The sequence below is a fragment of the Netta rufina genome, assembly GCF_964035555.1.
Source record: "Netta rufina genome assembly, chromosome: 7".
NCBI classification, from domain to species: domain Eukaryota; kingdom Metazoa; phylum Chordata; class Aves; order Anseriformes; family Anatidae; genus Netta; species Netta rufina.
In genome coordinates, this window is record NC_140130.1 from 21,348,995 (window position 1) to 21,367,179 (window position 18,185).

Below are 18,185 nucleotides of genomic sequence, written 5' to 3' on the forward strand. Positions count from 1 at the left end.
TTCCCAGAAGGGAGACAAGGCAGGTAAAGCAAGGGGCCTCCTCAACAGAGAGTACATGGGTCAAGATTCTCTCTTGCTCTTGGACACTGCAGCTCTCAACACAGTGTGTGACAAAGGAGGGACTGGCAGGAATCCCCAGGTGGGGCTGGTAAAGAAGGTATATTACAATTTGCTTTGTGCTAGTTCTCTGCTAGCTGATGCTGTTTCAGGATTTCTTTCACCCTCACCTATTGTCATGGCTCAAAACCTTTCCATCCTCGCACAGATTCACAGCTGGATGAAGAAGGTTGACTACTCAACTGTACCTCCTTCTGCCAATTAATCCTGTCTCACAATTCCATTACTTTAAAACAGACATAAATTACAAAAGTTAACAATAACTTTTCCAGCAATCAGAATTTCTGATCAGTTCTACTTAACTAATAAAATGCTGATGTAAGATATCTAGATCTGGATGGTGTTCTAAATTAAAGCACTATGACCACTTAACCTTAAAGTGTAAACTTTAAGGATTAAAACAAACAGAAGAAGTCTAAATTAGTATTCATATGTCAGCTTCACCCCAAAAAGATTTTTTTTCTGTGAAAGTTGAAAAAAAGTATAAAATATTTGTACCAAGAAAGAGACACATACTTTTGTATGGTTAGATCTCTTCAGCAAAACAACTTGCTGATAGTGCAGCTATAAATCATTTTGACTGAACAAGAGAAAAATATACAATAACTAATACATTTTACATAAAAACCTCATAATGTAAAATGTATTAAGTGGCTTACAGCATGTAAATGTATTAAATGTATTAAGTGGCTTACAGAATTTTACCAGTACTTTTCTGTGAAGATCAGAAAGATACAACTACAATTGCAGTTCAAAAGTACTGAAGATCAGAAGCCTGGTTGCAGTGAATTTTTGATTCCCGAACACAACTAGTACACATTCCCAAAGTCAACTCCATCACTGAAAAGCCTGTGTGCTATTATTTACAACTTGCTTCTCATAAAGTGAGATACAGAAACCCACACCTGAATTTCATCTTGAAGAAATGGCAAATGCCTCTCCTCACCGATCCATTTTCCTCCTTGGGACACTGAAATGCAATGTGCAAACAAAAGGCCATTCTCCAGCTTTTGTTCAATGGAGTCTAGTACATGCTATTTTCCTGAATCCTGCTGTACGAAACCCAGTCATCATAGCAGAAGATCGTAATTGAGAAAGAATGGCGTAAAAACCAAAGGTGGAACACTGTTCTACATTACAAAATAGGTAGCGAGAGTGGAAAACATTACAATTAAAACAGGACATCCTGAAATCAAACTTAAGGCTTTTAGAACGTTTGGAAGGAACACATGAAACTGAAGAGCAGAACAAGATGATCATCACTATTCTTTTTTAAAAACATAAGACCACCTGATCTTATTCTCAAGGAAAAGTATCAGGTACTCCCAGATTTTCTGTTCTGCTTCTTAGAGTTAGGTACTTTGCACTGAAATGCAGCACAGGATAACAAAATCTCAGCGTTCACAAGATAACCTCTTGTGAACCCCTTCCACCTCCATTTCTTGGAATTCCACTCATCATTCTACCTCGTTGCTATGACTCAAGAACTTCAGCACTTACTGACTTAACAGCTCATTAACAGACTGTTGGGCTGTTTGTTGGGCTGCTGATTGCTTTTTCTGACTAGTAATCACATTTTCCTGTTTTTATTTAGGTCTCCTCCATTTCATACTAGAAAGAATAAAAATGCAACATTAAAAATTAGAATAAATAAGTAGAATATTGCCAACAATGTTTTGAAATGCATCTTCAAATAATCATAACTTTCTATGTTTCACATAACTTATTCGTTCAGAATGCACCCTGTCTATAACTAAAGTGTCATATCCATGTGTAAAATACAGTAGAAAATTACCCAACATTTGTGAATTATTTGCACACCCTAAGCACTAATTGAAATGTCATTGTTGTATCCATTACACCCAAAGTGTCAAAGAATAAAGCTGGGGGAGGGTGATGAGCAAGAACATAAATCACAGGCGTCTCAGCCAGGCCTGGAATGTGCCTGTGACAGACCTTATGAATGAACTGCAACAGCAAAGCAGACTCTGAACATCATCTTGTGACAATCCCTTACAGATTGTAAGGCATCATTTGCTGCAACATACTATTCTGCCAAGCTGCCATCTTTAAGCTACTCAAAAGGTTTCTGTGCAAAACCATTTTTTTCTAACATGCTTTAAAAGCGTAGAAAGAATTGAAGTTTATTCTATTTGCAGTTGTACATATTTCAGGCACTAGAAAAAATAACATGGTGGTAACAAGCTTTCTCTGCTGTTATACTATTAGTTCAGAAGATAACTATGTAGTGGATGCACCAATTTGACTTGTCTAGATAAATGATTATGGTATCAGTATTATCAATGTTATGGAATTTGTTTTGCAGCTGGATTTTTTTTTTTTTTAAACCAAGAAACCACACAAATGTGCATACATACCCCTATTCACCTACTTGAAAAGAACTCTATCAAATTTGCAATGCAAAAATATATAAATTTGTACTAAAAATGTCAAAACATCTGCATACCTCTATTTGGCCAACTTGTGCAATCATGAGGCAAACTTTAACATCACAATCACAAATATTTTTTTTCAAAACAGACTGATAATCCTGTCAGGTCCTCACATTGCACTGAAAGGCCTCAAGGCTGCACAAGGAAGGACTGTCAGAAAGATGCCTGCCTTGTTGTGGAGTTTAGATGGAATGCAACAAACAGGGCAGGAGGAGGAAAGATACATTTGTAGTGAAAAAGTCACAAATGCCCTTTAACTCTATTCCCACAAGAATCCTTTATGATGCTCACTAAATTACTTGAAAACAGATTTCCAGTTTCCCATGGTGGCTGCTAATTGAGTAGTCATCAGTTTTCTCATATGCCCACACTAAACACACCTGAGGATTTGCAAAACTGCCACTTTTTAAAGCAGTCATCAAAATCATTGAGGTCTCTGCTTCAAACATACGAGGAATGATATTTTAGAAATAAATAAATAAAAAGGAAAAAAAAAAAAAAAAGAGTATAAGAAACTAAAGATATGAATTTTAAAAAGCCCTAGTCTGCCTTTTTGTTGCATCTCAGTCATCAACCATAAAAACCTATTCATAACCTATTCAGTCATCGACCATAAAACCTATTCGTATCACAATGTTATGAAAGTAACTTCCTTAATACAGAGTATGAGCTCACCCTACGGTGGCGAGTTCCATGTAAAACATGATAAAATTAATCCTGCCTTCAGTGCTGGATTCAACCAGTTTTATGAAGTAATTCTGATGCTGTATTTTGAATAGTGAGAATAAAACAATGTCTGACATCTATTAAATGAGTACTACTACTCTAGTGAATACCCCTACTTACAGTGAGTAAGGCAATAGTTTTAGGAGAGACAAAACCTATGTAACAACACAAATAAAACTTGTATTGTAATAAATACTCCCCGGAGGGAAAACTAAATTTTACAGACTTTTGACCTTTTGGTGCACAACTATTAGACCATAATATTTATATAGTGATTTGGGGCAATTCTGTGCTAGACTATGGTCTGTTTATGGGATGTACTCATTATGATGCCATTAACAGTAACAACAGATGGACGTTTCAATCAGATACTAAAGTTTTAAAAATATATATATATAAATTTTCCCAGAAATGTTAACATAATTAATCATAAATACTTTTACAGGAGGCTGTAATGCAATAACATTAAAAGAAAAAAAAAGACAGTTTTAGCAGATAATGGAAAAAGATCACTATATAGCTTACGTTAAAGATTTTTTTTGCAACGCTAAGACAGATATAGATAGGAATATGGAGATATCTACTTACATTCACACTGTATCACATCTAAATTAAACTGCTGAATTGCTCCCATGCTTATTTGTTTTAATTCACTGTCCAGTAGCATCTGCATTAGGGATGTTGAAAGATGCTGGCAGGCTGACATGCAAGCTGTCTGTGCCACTTTTCCCTAGTAGAAAGAGCAACAGGTTTTAAGATAGAAACAAATGTTATGTCAGTAAAGAACGTCTTATCTGATTTGAATTTATTATACAGCCAAAGTCTTAATGATGCAGGACTTAGGTTAGAAGAGGAATGATCACACTTCTTGTTATTTCTTTGGCCCATTAGCTTCATTTCTATTAAATCAATTAGGGAGCTAAATTAAATGTATGTTAAACAATCAAACAATCACTGATACTTCTTGCAGAAATCCAACAGTCTTTAAGAATACAAAGACATTTCCCAACATGGAAGAGCATAATAACAATGTAAGCTGCAGAAGCATGAGAGTGGATTTTTATTTTTATTTTTTTAACCCAAACAAAATGAAAGCAGGAATGTAAATCAACATGCCACATATTCTTAACAACAGTCATAAATAAATAAATAAATAAACATGTGTATATATATAAACCAAAACCATTGCTTTCAGTTGGGGCATTTCTCATTACAGCTTGTGCCACTTAATTACTTGAATTCCATCTCAAAGGTTGTTGCTAAATTATTTTAAATATTCATGCTTATCCATCATCTTTCAGGTGCTTAATAAATCAGTGCTGTTGGCAATCAACAACTTGCAAAATGAAATGCAGCCCTCTGCTGTACAAAATAGAAATAATTCTCTAATCACAGTTTAGCAAGTAAAGTTTTTTCATCTTTTTACAATGTATATGTAATTGAGACAAATAATTTTCCAAACCAGAGACCAATAAAACAAATCCCCCAAATCAGATGTTAATTTGATAAATTACTAACAATTTCATACAGAAAATCAGAAAAATATAGAAGTTCTACCAGAGAAGAAAAATCAGTTAAGACCAGATACCTGATTAGATGGCAACATGCTATTCATAGCACTGCGATCTTTAAGAGCAGAGACACCTTGCAAATGCAATTATATGAATTTCTGTCTCTGTAGTTTCATGTATTTAAACCACGCTTTTCAATTGACATATGTTATGGTATACATGGAACCAAAAGTAACTATTAACATGTTTATATGAAAGAAATCGTAATTATGTAATCCACCTACTGGACTACAAACCACTACTGTTTTCCTTATATCCATCAGCAAAGTGATGACACCTATTCTCTAAAGCAATGGTTCCCCAACTGTTTTCTGCAAGGTCAGGATGATCAATTCACTACTGACTCAGAGAAACACATATAAGCAATGAAAAATGGGAAGGACTGACAGCAGTTCACTTTTCCAGAAGTTTGGAAAATTCTGCTCTAACATCTGAAGAGCCCAACCTTCCCCTTAATAAGACAACTTGTACGTAGCATTGTATATTCATGTACATGTATACATATTGCAGAAAGCACATTTCTCCATAAACATTGTGTACTTTAAAAATCCATGCTTTGTTAAAGCATAATAAAATGTAGACAATACAATGTAAAATGTTCATTCTCTTCATATGTCAAACAGAAACATTAAAGGGCTTTTGCTAATACCTCTTTGGCATTAAGACACCTTGAACTGTTAGAAGCTTTATATCTAAAATGAGATGTCAGTTTCTTAATTGAACATCTCAGAAAAGCAAATAACATTTTTGACCAAAATAGATGAACTGACAACAAAGAATGTAAGAAACAATGCAAGAACAGCATGCTTAAAAGTCTCCCAAACCCAATGTTAATTACACTGGGAGACATGCAGCTCTATTCCCCAAGCAGAACAATATCAATATGAATGGAAAAAAAAAAAAAAAAAAAAAAGCCCAAAAAATGGGGGGGGAAGAGGGAAGGAGAGAAAAAGGGGGTGAAGAGGGGAATTAATGGGCCACAGTTCATTTAATTACAATGTAGTAGGTTTGAAATACTTAATGGAAATGTCATTTTGATTTAATGGAACAACTAGTGCATCTCCGTTTAATGTACTGCTCCATCAAATCAGCTCCATGTCCTATTTATGCTGCCACTATAATGTAATAAAAGTTCAACCAGATTGATAGGTTGTCAAGAAAAAAATTAACATTTAATTTGTTTTATATACAAATGATGTTTACTCCCTCCCCTGTTATTATAAGTAAAAGACAGAATTTTATCTTTCTGACAAATATCTGTAGGTAGTTTCTACAATCTGGCAAATATCAATAGTACTGGAGCACAAGAAATAATGGTTACAATACAGAAATGACATGGTAAAAGTCACTTGGACTTTAAAGAAGTATCAATACATGAACATTTAATGCTTCTTTTAAATTTTCGTAAGATGGAAACATCCTAACATTTAAACTATTTCCAACTATGCAACTTGAACTACAGGCTTATTGTTCACAAGGTATATCAACAAATAATAGAAGTTTACTATGCATAGTTTATACTTGATATATCACTTGATTTTTGTAAGACTAGAGGAAAAAATGAAGCTAAACGTATCAACCTAAATGCTGAATTTTAACTCAGAAAAATACAGATTTTACTGTTATCCTCCTCAAAATTCAGGGCTTCCCAGAGCAAAATATGCTGGATGTACAACATACCAAAAATAATTAAATTCAAATTTGGTTGACAAATGAGTTCCAGTTAAAATCTCTTTCCAAATTTCCATCTTTCCCCAATTAATCAATTACTTGCCATTTTTCATAATGCATTCATTTTCATAATGCAGGAAATTTAATGATCTATGAACATAAAAAGAACATGTTTCTTTTCCAGAATGAAACAAATCTCAGTTTTAAAACATTCATAATTTTTATCTTTTTATTTTTAAGAGGGGGTGGCTGTGGCTACTGTATGAAGCAATTAAATACCTATATTCAGTAGCATGCAGAGATTCAGGATGCTTCTCACATTCGTTCCAGTTTTGCCTCCCATTTGGGAAACACTACTATTATCTCTGCTCTGCCTATGTTAATTGCTGCTATCTACAAAACCTATTCTTCCACTCAACCAATGTAAAGTTTAAGAAACAAGGACCCTATTCTATAAGCAGAAACACCTGCGAACAGTATTAAAGGCAACTGTTTTTTAACCCCGTCTTCACATTTTGCTGAAATACAAGTTTGTAAAAAGAGAAACCCCTTAGACAAACTGCTTATATTTCAAAGGAGCTTGTAAAGAGAATCTGCTGACATATTAAATCCTTTTTTATAGGACCCAAAAGCTTTTCTCCTAAGAACAATTGCAGTAAAGAGACATTTGGCTCCTAGGAAATTCCCAAAGGGTCAGCCATATGCATCCTTCCATGGCACCTTCATGGTGCTGCTTTCTAAGACCCACGCTAGCCGTCTCAAAAGCAGCTTTCATCATTCACTATGGTGTCAGTCAATATGATTTATGGACTGCATTCAACAAAGTCAAAGCATATAGAATGAGAAATATGACTACAATCTGCTAATTTGTTTTGTATTGAGCCAGTTACGAGTCAAAGACCTGATGTCAGGCTGAGACCAGCAACACAATTAACCGTCCAGTGACAGATTCATCCATCCTCCCTGCCAGGCTGTGCCAATCAAAGACAGCATGAAGCGGCATTTGGAGAAATCAGGGAAAAAACCACCATTCACTAAGTAGCCTGTGAAGGCTTTTGATTGACAGTTTTTGAATATAGCTGCAGAAAACCACCACCCCTTCACCCTCACTGCAAGCTGTGAAATTGGGCTTTTGCTGTCAATCACAGAAACAATAAAATAACACAAACTGCCATCCTCAGCATAAAAGGAGATAACAAAACTTATCTGTTAAAACTAAGAAGTTAAGCTTAGGAATTAATTTAACATTATGAAATGACAAATAATTAAAAAAAGACTTTCTGAAACTGGAAAAAAAACAACACCCAATCCTTAAACATACAGATTTCATCAGTTATAATAACTGGTAAGTGCATAGATTTTGTAATCTTTGCTTTATCTGCTTCTTTGCTGCTTATAGCAGCCCACACATTGCATATGCATATGATAACAGTTGGACTTGATGATCTTAAAGGTCTTTCCCAACCTAAATGATTCTATGATTCTAATAACTAAAGCAAGAATAAAATACAATTTTTGAACTATTGATAAAAAAACAAGTATATTCAAAATCACAAATAGAGTTTAAGACTCAATTTTACTTCTAATCTCCACATTCTAATGAAAACAGTCAAAAAATACCTAATTGAAAGTAATTTGTAATTTTAACTTTTCACTGGTCATTCATTTTCTCTTTCAGAGTTGTCCAATACTAACTTTGTACTGACAAAGCATGTAAATTGTGTCTGGAATAAAAGTTCAGATCATTCTAAACTTCAGTTAAAAACCCTTATATACTCTCTATAATTTCAAATTAACTTATCTAAAACAAGAGGTATGATTACTCATGCCTCATTTAGCTGTTTACTTCCAACACTAGTTTAGGCCCATTTTTTTTTTTTGTTTGTTTGTTTTTTTTTTTTTGTTTTGTTTTGTTTTGTTTTTTTGTTTTGTTTTGTTTTTTTGTTTGTTTGTGGTTTTTTTTGTTTGTTTGTTTTTTTCCCCGTCTGAGCCAAGAAAGGTTTTGAAATGTGAAGGTTTGTTTCCTCTTTTCCTATTCTCAGAAGATCTCTGCCTAATACAGTTTTTTACTGCAGTGATGATGAGACAGGTGGAATTTCCCACAATCTACTAAAGCAAGTGTGTAAAGTTAGGAAAAAAAGATCATAAGCTACTCACTGAACTGAGTTTTCTTTGATTAGTGAAACGTGTACTACGTCTTTCAATAAAGCCAGCTAAACTTTTCCTGACAGGGAAGGTGGCACAGGAACTAGCTTTAAAGAAGCTGCTGTATGGAACCCACATCCTCTCTATTATTTGGAGTGGTAAATTAACTGGAAAGAGATGAGAACAGCCCTAGAGGCACAGACAGAAAGACTAAAATAAAACCATAGCTGGAATTCACTCTTACTGGGTCACATACTAAAACTGCTTCAGCAGTGACTCCCAGCCACAGCACTTCGGCTCCAGTGTCCCAGCCTCTGTAAGACAAGGAGGCAAGTTCCTCAAGGCACTGCTGACTTTCTAATGAGATCACCAATCTTAAGACCACCCCATCAGAAATAAAGGAAAACTGAGCACACTACTAAGGACCTTTAATGTTGGAAATTGATACTTAATTTCTAACAACTTTCCTTAAAGCACACTCTTCTGATGACACTGTAGAGGAAGCATGCTAGTTGGTGCGATAGGCTCTATCCAGGCTGAGTAACTGAATTAAGCTTTGGTTTTATCTGATGTAAAATACCAGGATAAATTTAGGTGCAAACTAAAAATCCTGAGAAAACATTATAACCATCCAAAATTAAAAGGAAAAAAAGCAAACGTAGTATAATTTTATATACATCCAACGTATTTTTTTGGCAGTCAGGAACAGGATTTGCTACTTAATGTATGCTAGTCAGCTTTAAAGACATTCTCTACACACTCTGACACAAGGTACTTTGGATCCACTTACAACTTCCTTGGAAATCAGGACACCAAGATTCCCTCTACTGTTTTTGGCATCTAGTCTAAGAGTGCTGTCCTGTTAGAAAATAGTCCAGATGTCTGGCTACCATTGATAAAACATTCTAATCCACACCACACACAAATATAATAACTGAAGCTTTCTAATGCTACTCTTGAAAATTACTGAAAAATACAGCAAGGAGTCCTAGACAATAACACTGGTACTACTGTTGGTTTTTTTTGTTTGTTTGTTTGTTATTTTCCCTTTTGATTGATATGTTTTATTTTACTTCTAAATTGTTTTAACATAAATTGAAGGTTTTAATTAATAGAATAAAATGACTGCTTCGTATTTGCCCACCTCTTACACATCTATTTGAAGTGTATGCTTTACTGAATGCAGAGAATAGATCTGTGGAACAGTTAGATACTGAGTTTCAAAGCTTTTGCTCCAGTCTTTACCCTTAATCTAAAACACACAATGTCTTGAGTTAATTATTTCTTCCCTGAGGAGATGTAATTTTAACTGTAAAAATATGAATCCCCACACTGTGTATGGTAATGCCTTATACATTTATTCACTTAAATAGTGAATGGCACAGTGTACATTTGTTCAATTAAGCAGCATACAGCAATAAGATTCAAACACATCAGAGCTGATAAACCAGAACTCTATATTCACAGAAAACTACTAAAAGTAACTATATGAATTTCAACATTTTCATTATAATTAAAATGCTTATGCCAAATGAATTGATGACCTAAAAATAATCAGAACTTGGAAGAATTTTTAAATGTAATTCATCATCTTCTAAACAAATATATATTTGGGCATACACATTCCCTTGACCTCTGACAGATGTAGCAGAGGAACAATGGAACTTTCACTGATTCTTTATTTTGTTTTGTCACTCCACCTCTATTCTGTATGCATGCCTTATAGCTGCATTTTGATACCTGACCTCACTTCCAAAAGGTTTCAGCCTCCTCTAAATGATCTCATTTGGGATGCAATGCACACCCCACCACCCTTCTGCAAGGTTTTTAGGGCTCCTGCCCTTCAAGTGCATGAAAACTCAGCGTTAGTCGTTAACCTGATTCCTGCATGCAATCACACAAGGTACACAGCAAGTCATCAGCAAAACAGAAATATCTTTTTATTAAATGATTAAACATTGAAGCAATAAGCCTGCAGGCAGTTCATAGTTTTTCAGATCACATGCTTTTTCTTCATCTTTCATCTACTTACCGACATAGCTGCATGGTCATTGTTGTTATTCTGAGAAGGAAACCAGTAAGGCAATCAAAACAAAAAAAATTAAGATGTACTGTCAACATCAAAAAAAAAAAAAAAAAAAAGAATAAAAAATTGGTAGTAATAAAAGGTAAGGAAAAGTTCCAAAAAATAACAATTATATCTACATAATTCATTTTTTCTTTAAAAAAAAAGAAAAACAAAAGAACTTTTATAGTATTTTGTCAAGGCCCAACAAAGAGATTATAATTGAAGTAATAATAACTCAATAATAAAATGTTTTTCTGTAATAAGGACAAGTATGCCAAAATACCAAATTAGCAATCCTTCAAATTAGGAAACATCTGTTGATATGCCTTTCCAGAAAGTTTTCATTACCACAAATAATCAATTCCAAAATACTTTGGTTTTAAAATAAATGCCATGCTTACTGTCTTGGCCTATAGAGACTATCTGTACATTATTAACGTATTTCACACAAAATTTAGAATGGCTTAGGACAGTACTAATCTAAATGTAACACAATGCATTAATATTTTTTTAACATAAAGAAAAAGGTACTATAACTGGTACTATAATTTATTAAATAAATGTATTTTCTTTCCCCAAACTGACACTAAAGCACAGTGCATAAATACAGAGAAGAAAAATTATGATATAAAACTTGAAAGAAAAAACATTTGGAGGTGTAAGACGTTTCTAGCAATTCCATGTGTCTACATTTCTACAGAAATAATTCTGTATAGACCCATGTGGGAGCACAAAAGGAGACATCCCCATGTGTTTACACAGCTTACACATACATCTCAAACAAGACAGGACTCTAATGGCAGGAATTTGACAACAGCCAAACAATTGTTAAAGAACATAGCCTAACACTTTTACCATAAGACTAGATTTTGAAACAGTATCAAAGAGAATGTGAGTAACCCTTGAATGAGACTATGGAGAATGAATGCAGCAAAGTAGTGCCCCAAGCCCTAGCACTATAGCACAATTGGATCCACTATGGTAGTAAGAGAAGAGGTTCCTCTACCTGTCCCACTCTTTTCTTTAGTAAAATTACAACCAGTGGTCAGAACTTTTGTTCTTTGATTTCTGATTACGGGCATGGTTCTGAAGAACTATTTTGCTGTTTCTGCCAGCAATACAAAAATTGTTATAGAAATGACACTGTGACATCCTTATTCTGTTAATGAAAATGAATACTAAAATTATTCTAAATTTTAACTGTGCCATATGCTAATCTAGTTTTGCCTATGACTCCACAGCACTTAATGTTTTCCTGAATTATGGAACCTACTTCTGAGCTTGCCACAGAAAATATCTTTAATGAAAAGAACCTACTTTTGAGCTTGCCACAGAAAATATCTTTAATGAAAATAATGAAAATTAGAATCACCAAAATTAAACTGTATGCACATTTTCATATAATCTTCACAGCTCATGCACAACAACATTTATAGGACTGTATTTTTCTATAATCTGCCAAGCCAGAACAGTAAGTGATGCACGGTATAAGTCAAGTTAGAAGAACCCTCTTGCCAGAGCAGACTAGTCAATTGTACAGCCCCAGCCCGTTACCTGGCCAGAGTTAGAAATTATAGAATAACCTCCTCATAGGAACTAGTTTTCTCAAAAGTTTGGCTTGTGTCCCCAGGCGCTTATTCATATTCCCTTCATGCTAAGTCCTAATGCCATAGTAGCATCTTCACAACCCTCCTAACAAACTATCTCATTCAAGGAAACCACATTTTCATTTCAGCTCATAGAAGAACATTATTTCTGTCTGGGCCCCATTTTAGAACAGGTATATCACAACATACAGTCATGATAAACCTCTTTACATCTTTCTCTAGAAGCTGTACATCATTGTTCACAGCTGCTATATGCATATGGCCATTGAGGAGCAATGCCATTTGTTCAAAGAGTGACAAAAAGTGACAGTGAAATTAACTAACAAACATGCTATTCTTTATTAAAAAAAATGCTTGACTTACTTGGCATGAAAGTACATGCCTCATACTTCCATTCACATAAACATTATGTGATACATTTTGAGTTGGTTATGTCTTTGAGTAATTAAAAAAAATAGACTAAAGAATCACAACCACTTAACATGATTTAGAAGACCTGAGAAGCCTGCTATGCCAGCAACTTCAAACTTTGCTGCGCACATAAATAAATTATATTTTATTTCCACTCTGGAGCCTCAAAACATTCTATGCATTGAGAACTAATTCCTGATAGGCACTGCATGTGGGTAAAGCAATCAGACATCAGTGTGACGGTAGCAGCCAAGGACAAGCTGATGAAAAGCAGATGCAGCTCAAAAGACTTACTAAAGTTACTCCATACTTACAAAGGTATAAACTATTATGATGGTAACTCAAATTAGAAATTGTCTTTTTTATCTTAAAGCAAGGGGAAATCAGACAACAGAATATAACAATGAACACACAAAACAGGTTGCCAATGCCCTTTTACCTAGAACAAAGTGACAAAGAATATATTTGAATAAGAACAAGGACTTGGTTCAAGGAAGCTTATTTAACAAGAATCAAATGACTATTTAACTAAAAACAACTTTGGAGAACCAGAATATTCTGCACAATTGCAGGACTTACACCAATTCGGTGTCCTTTAAATCAATGAATGTGTATACAGAACTGTACACAGAAGGCCAGTTGAGGGCTAGCTCGCTCTAGAAAACCACCTATTTACAAATTGTTTTGTAAATTAGCTGTTGTTACAATTATTACTAAAGTATTCAGAAGCATTTTTCTAATTATGATAGATAAGCATCATCAACATAGTGAAACATCTGAAAACACGTCTGTATTGAAAATACTGGAAAATTAATCTGCTAGCATGTATGCAATTCGAAAATCACATATTTGTTCAAAACATCAGTATTTTAAAATAAAATAAAGCTACAATGGCTTGAAATTAAACGTATTTTTCAACACTTACAGGTAAATGAGTAAAAACTTGAAATGTGCTTCTTAAAAAGTTAATAAGGTCCATTAAGTATCCACTGGCTCTTCCATCTGATTCAGACATTGTCCAATCATAGTCAGCAATTTGAATAAATTCATCTATTTTTTGGTTAAGTTTTGTATATATTTCTCCTTCTGCAGCATGCCTTGCATCCTGAAAACAAATAAATAGTGCACAATTGTCAGAATTCTAAAATACTACTAGAACATAAATAGTTCTCATCAGTTAAACTTAAGTCTTGTGTTTTTCTCTGATACAAGGTTTACTTACCCTATCTAAAAAAGAGAATAACAAAAGAACGTAGTTATTTTATCTGTTATGGCAGGAGGTCCGGCAATCATAGGATTTTTATGTAATTAATTTAATGCTGTATATCTGAAGAATACACATCATTTTTCACCCTCCCGTACATATCCTGATCATAACACACTGATGCAGACCACTCCCCTACTTCCTCATGCTCCTTTTTGTTCTGCCACTATCTAGATCCTGCTTTTGTGCCGGTCAATGTAGAAATGATCTGATCAGAGATAACATCTAGCATTTACTGTGAAGCAAGATTATGATGCTATCTGCCTGATTTGTTTAGGACAGATCCTCCTAGAAGCAATGGGATCTACCTACAGATGCTTGATAAAGTGTATCTTGCTGGAAAGGAATGTTTTTGCCAGACTGGAATTTAATGATACTGGAAAAATTCCATACTGTGATTCAAGCTCAAGATGAAACTTTCTTCAGTGATCTTGAGAAACAAATCAATAAAGAGGTTTAATTTTAAATGAACTGGTCAGTTGCTGAGGGTTTTTAGAGAGGAAAAATAGGTTGGGTACACTGGAGCAACATAAAAGTGGATAAAATTCCCATTGCAAGTTTCCTCTAAGATAAACCAGCCCAAAATCATGGCAGTTCAGACAAGGTGTAGATAAGAAAAGAAAAAGGAAAGGAAAAAAAAAAATAAAAAAAGGAAAAATCAAAAGGCCCTGAGCCTAAAGGTGGCACCAAAGGTATGCACCAAATTCAATTTTCTGCCAGGCTCCAGGCTGTGAGGCATTTCAGGAGGAAGTGAGCAAGCATATGGTCCTGCCATGTAACAATATCAAGGTATGGTTCACTAAAAATGGCACTTTAATGCCAAACCAACTTGTAAAAGTTTCCACTAAACAGCTCTCCTCTAACACATATGAAAATGTCTCAAACAAAGAAGTACGTTGATATTCACAGTTTTATAGATGGCTATTAATGTAACAGCTTCAATTAAAGATAATTCTTTGTTCAAAGTTTCTAATTAATGATGTTTCAACAGTCTATAAGAACAAGGCTAGCAAATACATCTGCTTAAATTTAGTGAGATTACTTGGTTTATAAAACAAACAAAACCCAAGTCATTTATGGAGTGGCTGTATCATCTTCAACAGTTAACTGGTTCTACTAAATGGCAACAACAAGACCAGCCCATTGGTTTTTGTTTCTGGAAGCCTGGTTTTGGCTACTTTATTTTGCTTTGGTTATTGGGTTACAACAGCAGCACTGTGCTACCAACACTTTAAGCAAGGAATGTTGTACACTGTTCCCTGAGAAAACTGTGAACAGATTAGAAACCCAGAAATTACTTCTGAAAAGCAGCACTGTGAATCCCATGCACGATAAAGAGTGAATTAGCAGTAGGAGATGACTCCAAGAAGCAGATGCAGAGGAAGTATTCCATCTCTTAACTTGATGACAGAATTGCATCAAAAACTGCTTTCAAGAGACAAAGAAATATAATGGTATCCACATTTGCAGTCAGTCATCCAAAGCTGGAAAGTGTAGCTGTAAATACTGAAAGCTACACAATTGTTTAATTTGATAAAAATAAACTAGCATTTTTTTATTATTATTATTTCCTTCTAGCACCATTAAACAATGCTTGGAGAATTTGAATGGCATTTGAAAATGACATCTTATATACAATAATAACATGGGAAAAACAGTTCTCTAATATAGTAGCAATGAAATAGGTCTGAGGGTTTCTATTAAAAAAGTACAGTGTAGATGTATTTGTAAGATCATCTCATGGAATGTAAATCTGATCAACACTGCTAATAAAAGGAAATTTTTGATCACTCAAGAAAGAATGGATGTGACATGATTTGCTACCAGGAGATGAATTTAATAACTGTATAGCATACCAAACTCCATGAGGTGCTAGCTGGGGAACCACATGTAGTTTTTCATTAAGATAGAAAGGGAAGAAAAAGGAAAGAGATAGGAGAGAAAAAAGGGGAGAAAAGGGAAAGAGATAGGAGAGAAAACAGAAAAAATTTCTTATGTTTGTCACTGTTCACTCTGTACTTTGCCACAGTGCCTAGGCCCTATGCTCACTAAATACATGTATAATATTCTGTGATTCTCTCCAATGAAACTTAAATAGTTTTTAGTAGAGTTAGCATAACTTATAGCATAAGCAATCAGCACAAAATGTAATGCAAACTTTAAACTGCATTTATCAGATGAAATTCAAACACAAAGAACATTTTACCTTTCAATGAAATTAGACTATGGCTGCATTAAGCATTTTGCTTTGACTGTTAAAAAGAGCTTGAGCTGACCTTACAAGAAAATATCCATATACACGCAAATTAAAATATACACATACACTACTGGTATATAACAAAAAAACTACTCAGCCTATACCTACAACATAGGTCAACATTTAGTAAAACCATACTAGCAGGACAATGGTAACCTAGCTACAGCTACTAAGTCAGAACCCTTCTGCCTTGCCTTGTTCATTAAACCCTTTGAAAAAAAAAAAAAAAAAAAGTTAATGGAAAAATTATTGCGTGTCAACTGGAAATATGAACTGCATGGCAATGTTGGTGTTACCTCACCCACCTTTAAAATGTATGCCAGAGGAGATACTATAGTAGGATAGGGTACATATTGTACCAAGAGAAAAAAAAAAATAGGTGCAGAAAACAGAGCTACTCTAAATAGGATTAATTCTCCTTATCCCATCTTTAAAAAACAACACATACACGTTAAAGTTTAAGTTACAGCTGCTTTTTTAAGTTTTTTGTTTGTTTGTTTGTTTTGTTTTTAAATGTTTTATTTCTCCTCCAAAAATTTCTACATAAAAGTCCCAAGTGGCTAAGAAGATAATGCACTGGCTGAACATGGTGACTAACGAATGCACTAACTGGACAATGTGACTTATAGAGGATTATTCTTCTGTAGGAATCTTTTCTTCAGAAAGAAACCCCTAAGTCCATCCATCCCTCCTGACACACACACATTTGCTTCTATTCTAAACCAAAAAAGCTACTTGGATAGACAATCATATATAGATTTGCTTTCTGAATATACAATTCTGAATATAATCTCAACCACTTGGTCATGTAGATATAAGTGTTTTGGAATAAATGTTCTTCAATTTGTTCCCCTTCCTACTTAGAATAGCTCTTATTATTTAAAGATAAAAAAATACTACAGCTTCTTTGTAGATAATTATACATTAAAATAATTACTTATATTTACCCCTACATATTCTATTTTAATGACCATTACTGCACATATAAATTTAAAGGACATATAAATGAAATATGAATTCTAAAAAGAATTGAATAATTTATGCTTTGTATAATATTCTTAATACTGCTTTTATATTATCATTACATAGTCTGAAAATATACTACAAATATTTCTATTGTAGAATAAAAACAACCAAATATTACAAACATTTCAGATTACAGTTGCTGTTTTTGCCTGATTCCATTCAGAAATGGAAGATATTACATTGCTTGAAGCTTAATCTACTGAAAGATTTTTTAACGTAGTAAAAGATGCATCTGTAAAAATGGGATGCGCTTCTCATATAATGACATATTTCAGATAATATTGATAACATAAAAAGGTGTTTATCTGCTCAGTGTTATAAATTAAGTCTTAACAGTTCAGGGTTTTTTTGACGTTCAAAATGAATAAATGTGCAGCTTTCCCCTCATTCCCTTTTATTTTTAAAAACATTAAAATCACTATAAATGATTTAACTTTTCACATGGTCATGTAACAGATGACATAAACTATACCTTAAATGTAGAAAGTCCATAAAGTCTTGCAGTGTGAACAGTCACTTGTGAAATGTTTGTAATGTTAGATATAAAATCCTCAAGGTATTTACAGGCTTGTTCCAGGTGGGTTGTGTTTATGATGATTTGAACAAGCTGCAAGAAACAAACAGTTATTATATAAAGCCTTTTTCCCTTTGCCATTTTTTTTAATAAAAGGGTAGTTCTAAAAGTTAATTACAGTATTTCAAGTTACCAGCTATTAACTGGCAATTTTTAAGTTATCTTTCAAATACCATTAAGGAGCAATACCACAGTTTACATACAAATGATGCCATTTTCAAAATGAAGACTGCAGACATTTACTCAGTGAAATGAATCCAACTGATAATTCAGATTTAAAAAAGGGAAAATAAAA

The 18,185-nt window shown here is 33.9% G+C and overlaps 1 protein-coding gene across 7 annotated transcripts in view; it reads right to left on the reverse strand.

Annotated features, from left to right (window-relative positions):
• The window catches only part of EXOC6 (exocyst complex component 6), a gene marked incomplete at its 3' end in the record, with an annotated part of 92,634 nt that overhangs the window by 29,448 nt on the left and 45,001 nt on the right, over positions 1 to 18,185 (reverse strand). For 4 of the 7 annotated variants that reach the window (XM_084290007.1, XM_084290002.1, XM_084290004.1 and 1 more), the window contains 3 exons: positions 17,789 to 17,923; positions 13,695 to 13,874; positions 3,885 to 4,026 (listed from right to left, as the gene is read on the reverse strand). In XM_084290007.1, the coding sequence (XP_084146133.1) occupies positions 3,885 to 4,026; positions 13,695 to 13,874; positions 17,789 to 17,923 (457 nt within the window). Of the gene's footprint in view, positions 1 to 3,884; positions 4,027 to 10,715; positions 10,746 to 13,694; positions 13,875 to 17,788; positions 17,924 to 18,185 lie in introns of all 7 variants that reach the window. The other 3 variants (XM_084290005.1, XM_084290001.1, XM_084290003.1) reach the window with 1 other exon arrangement.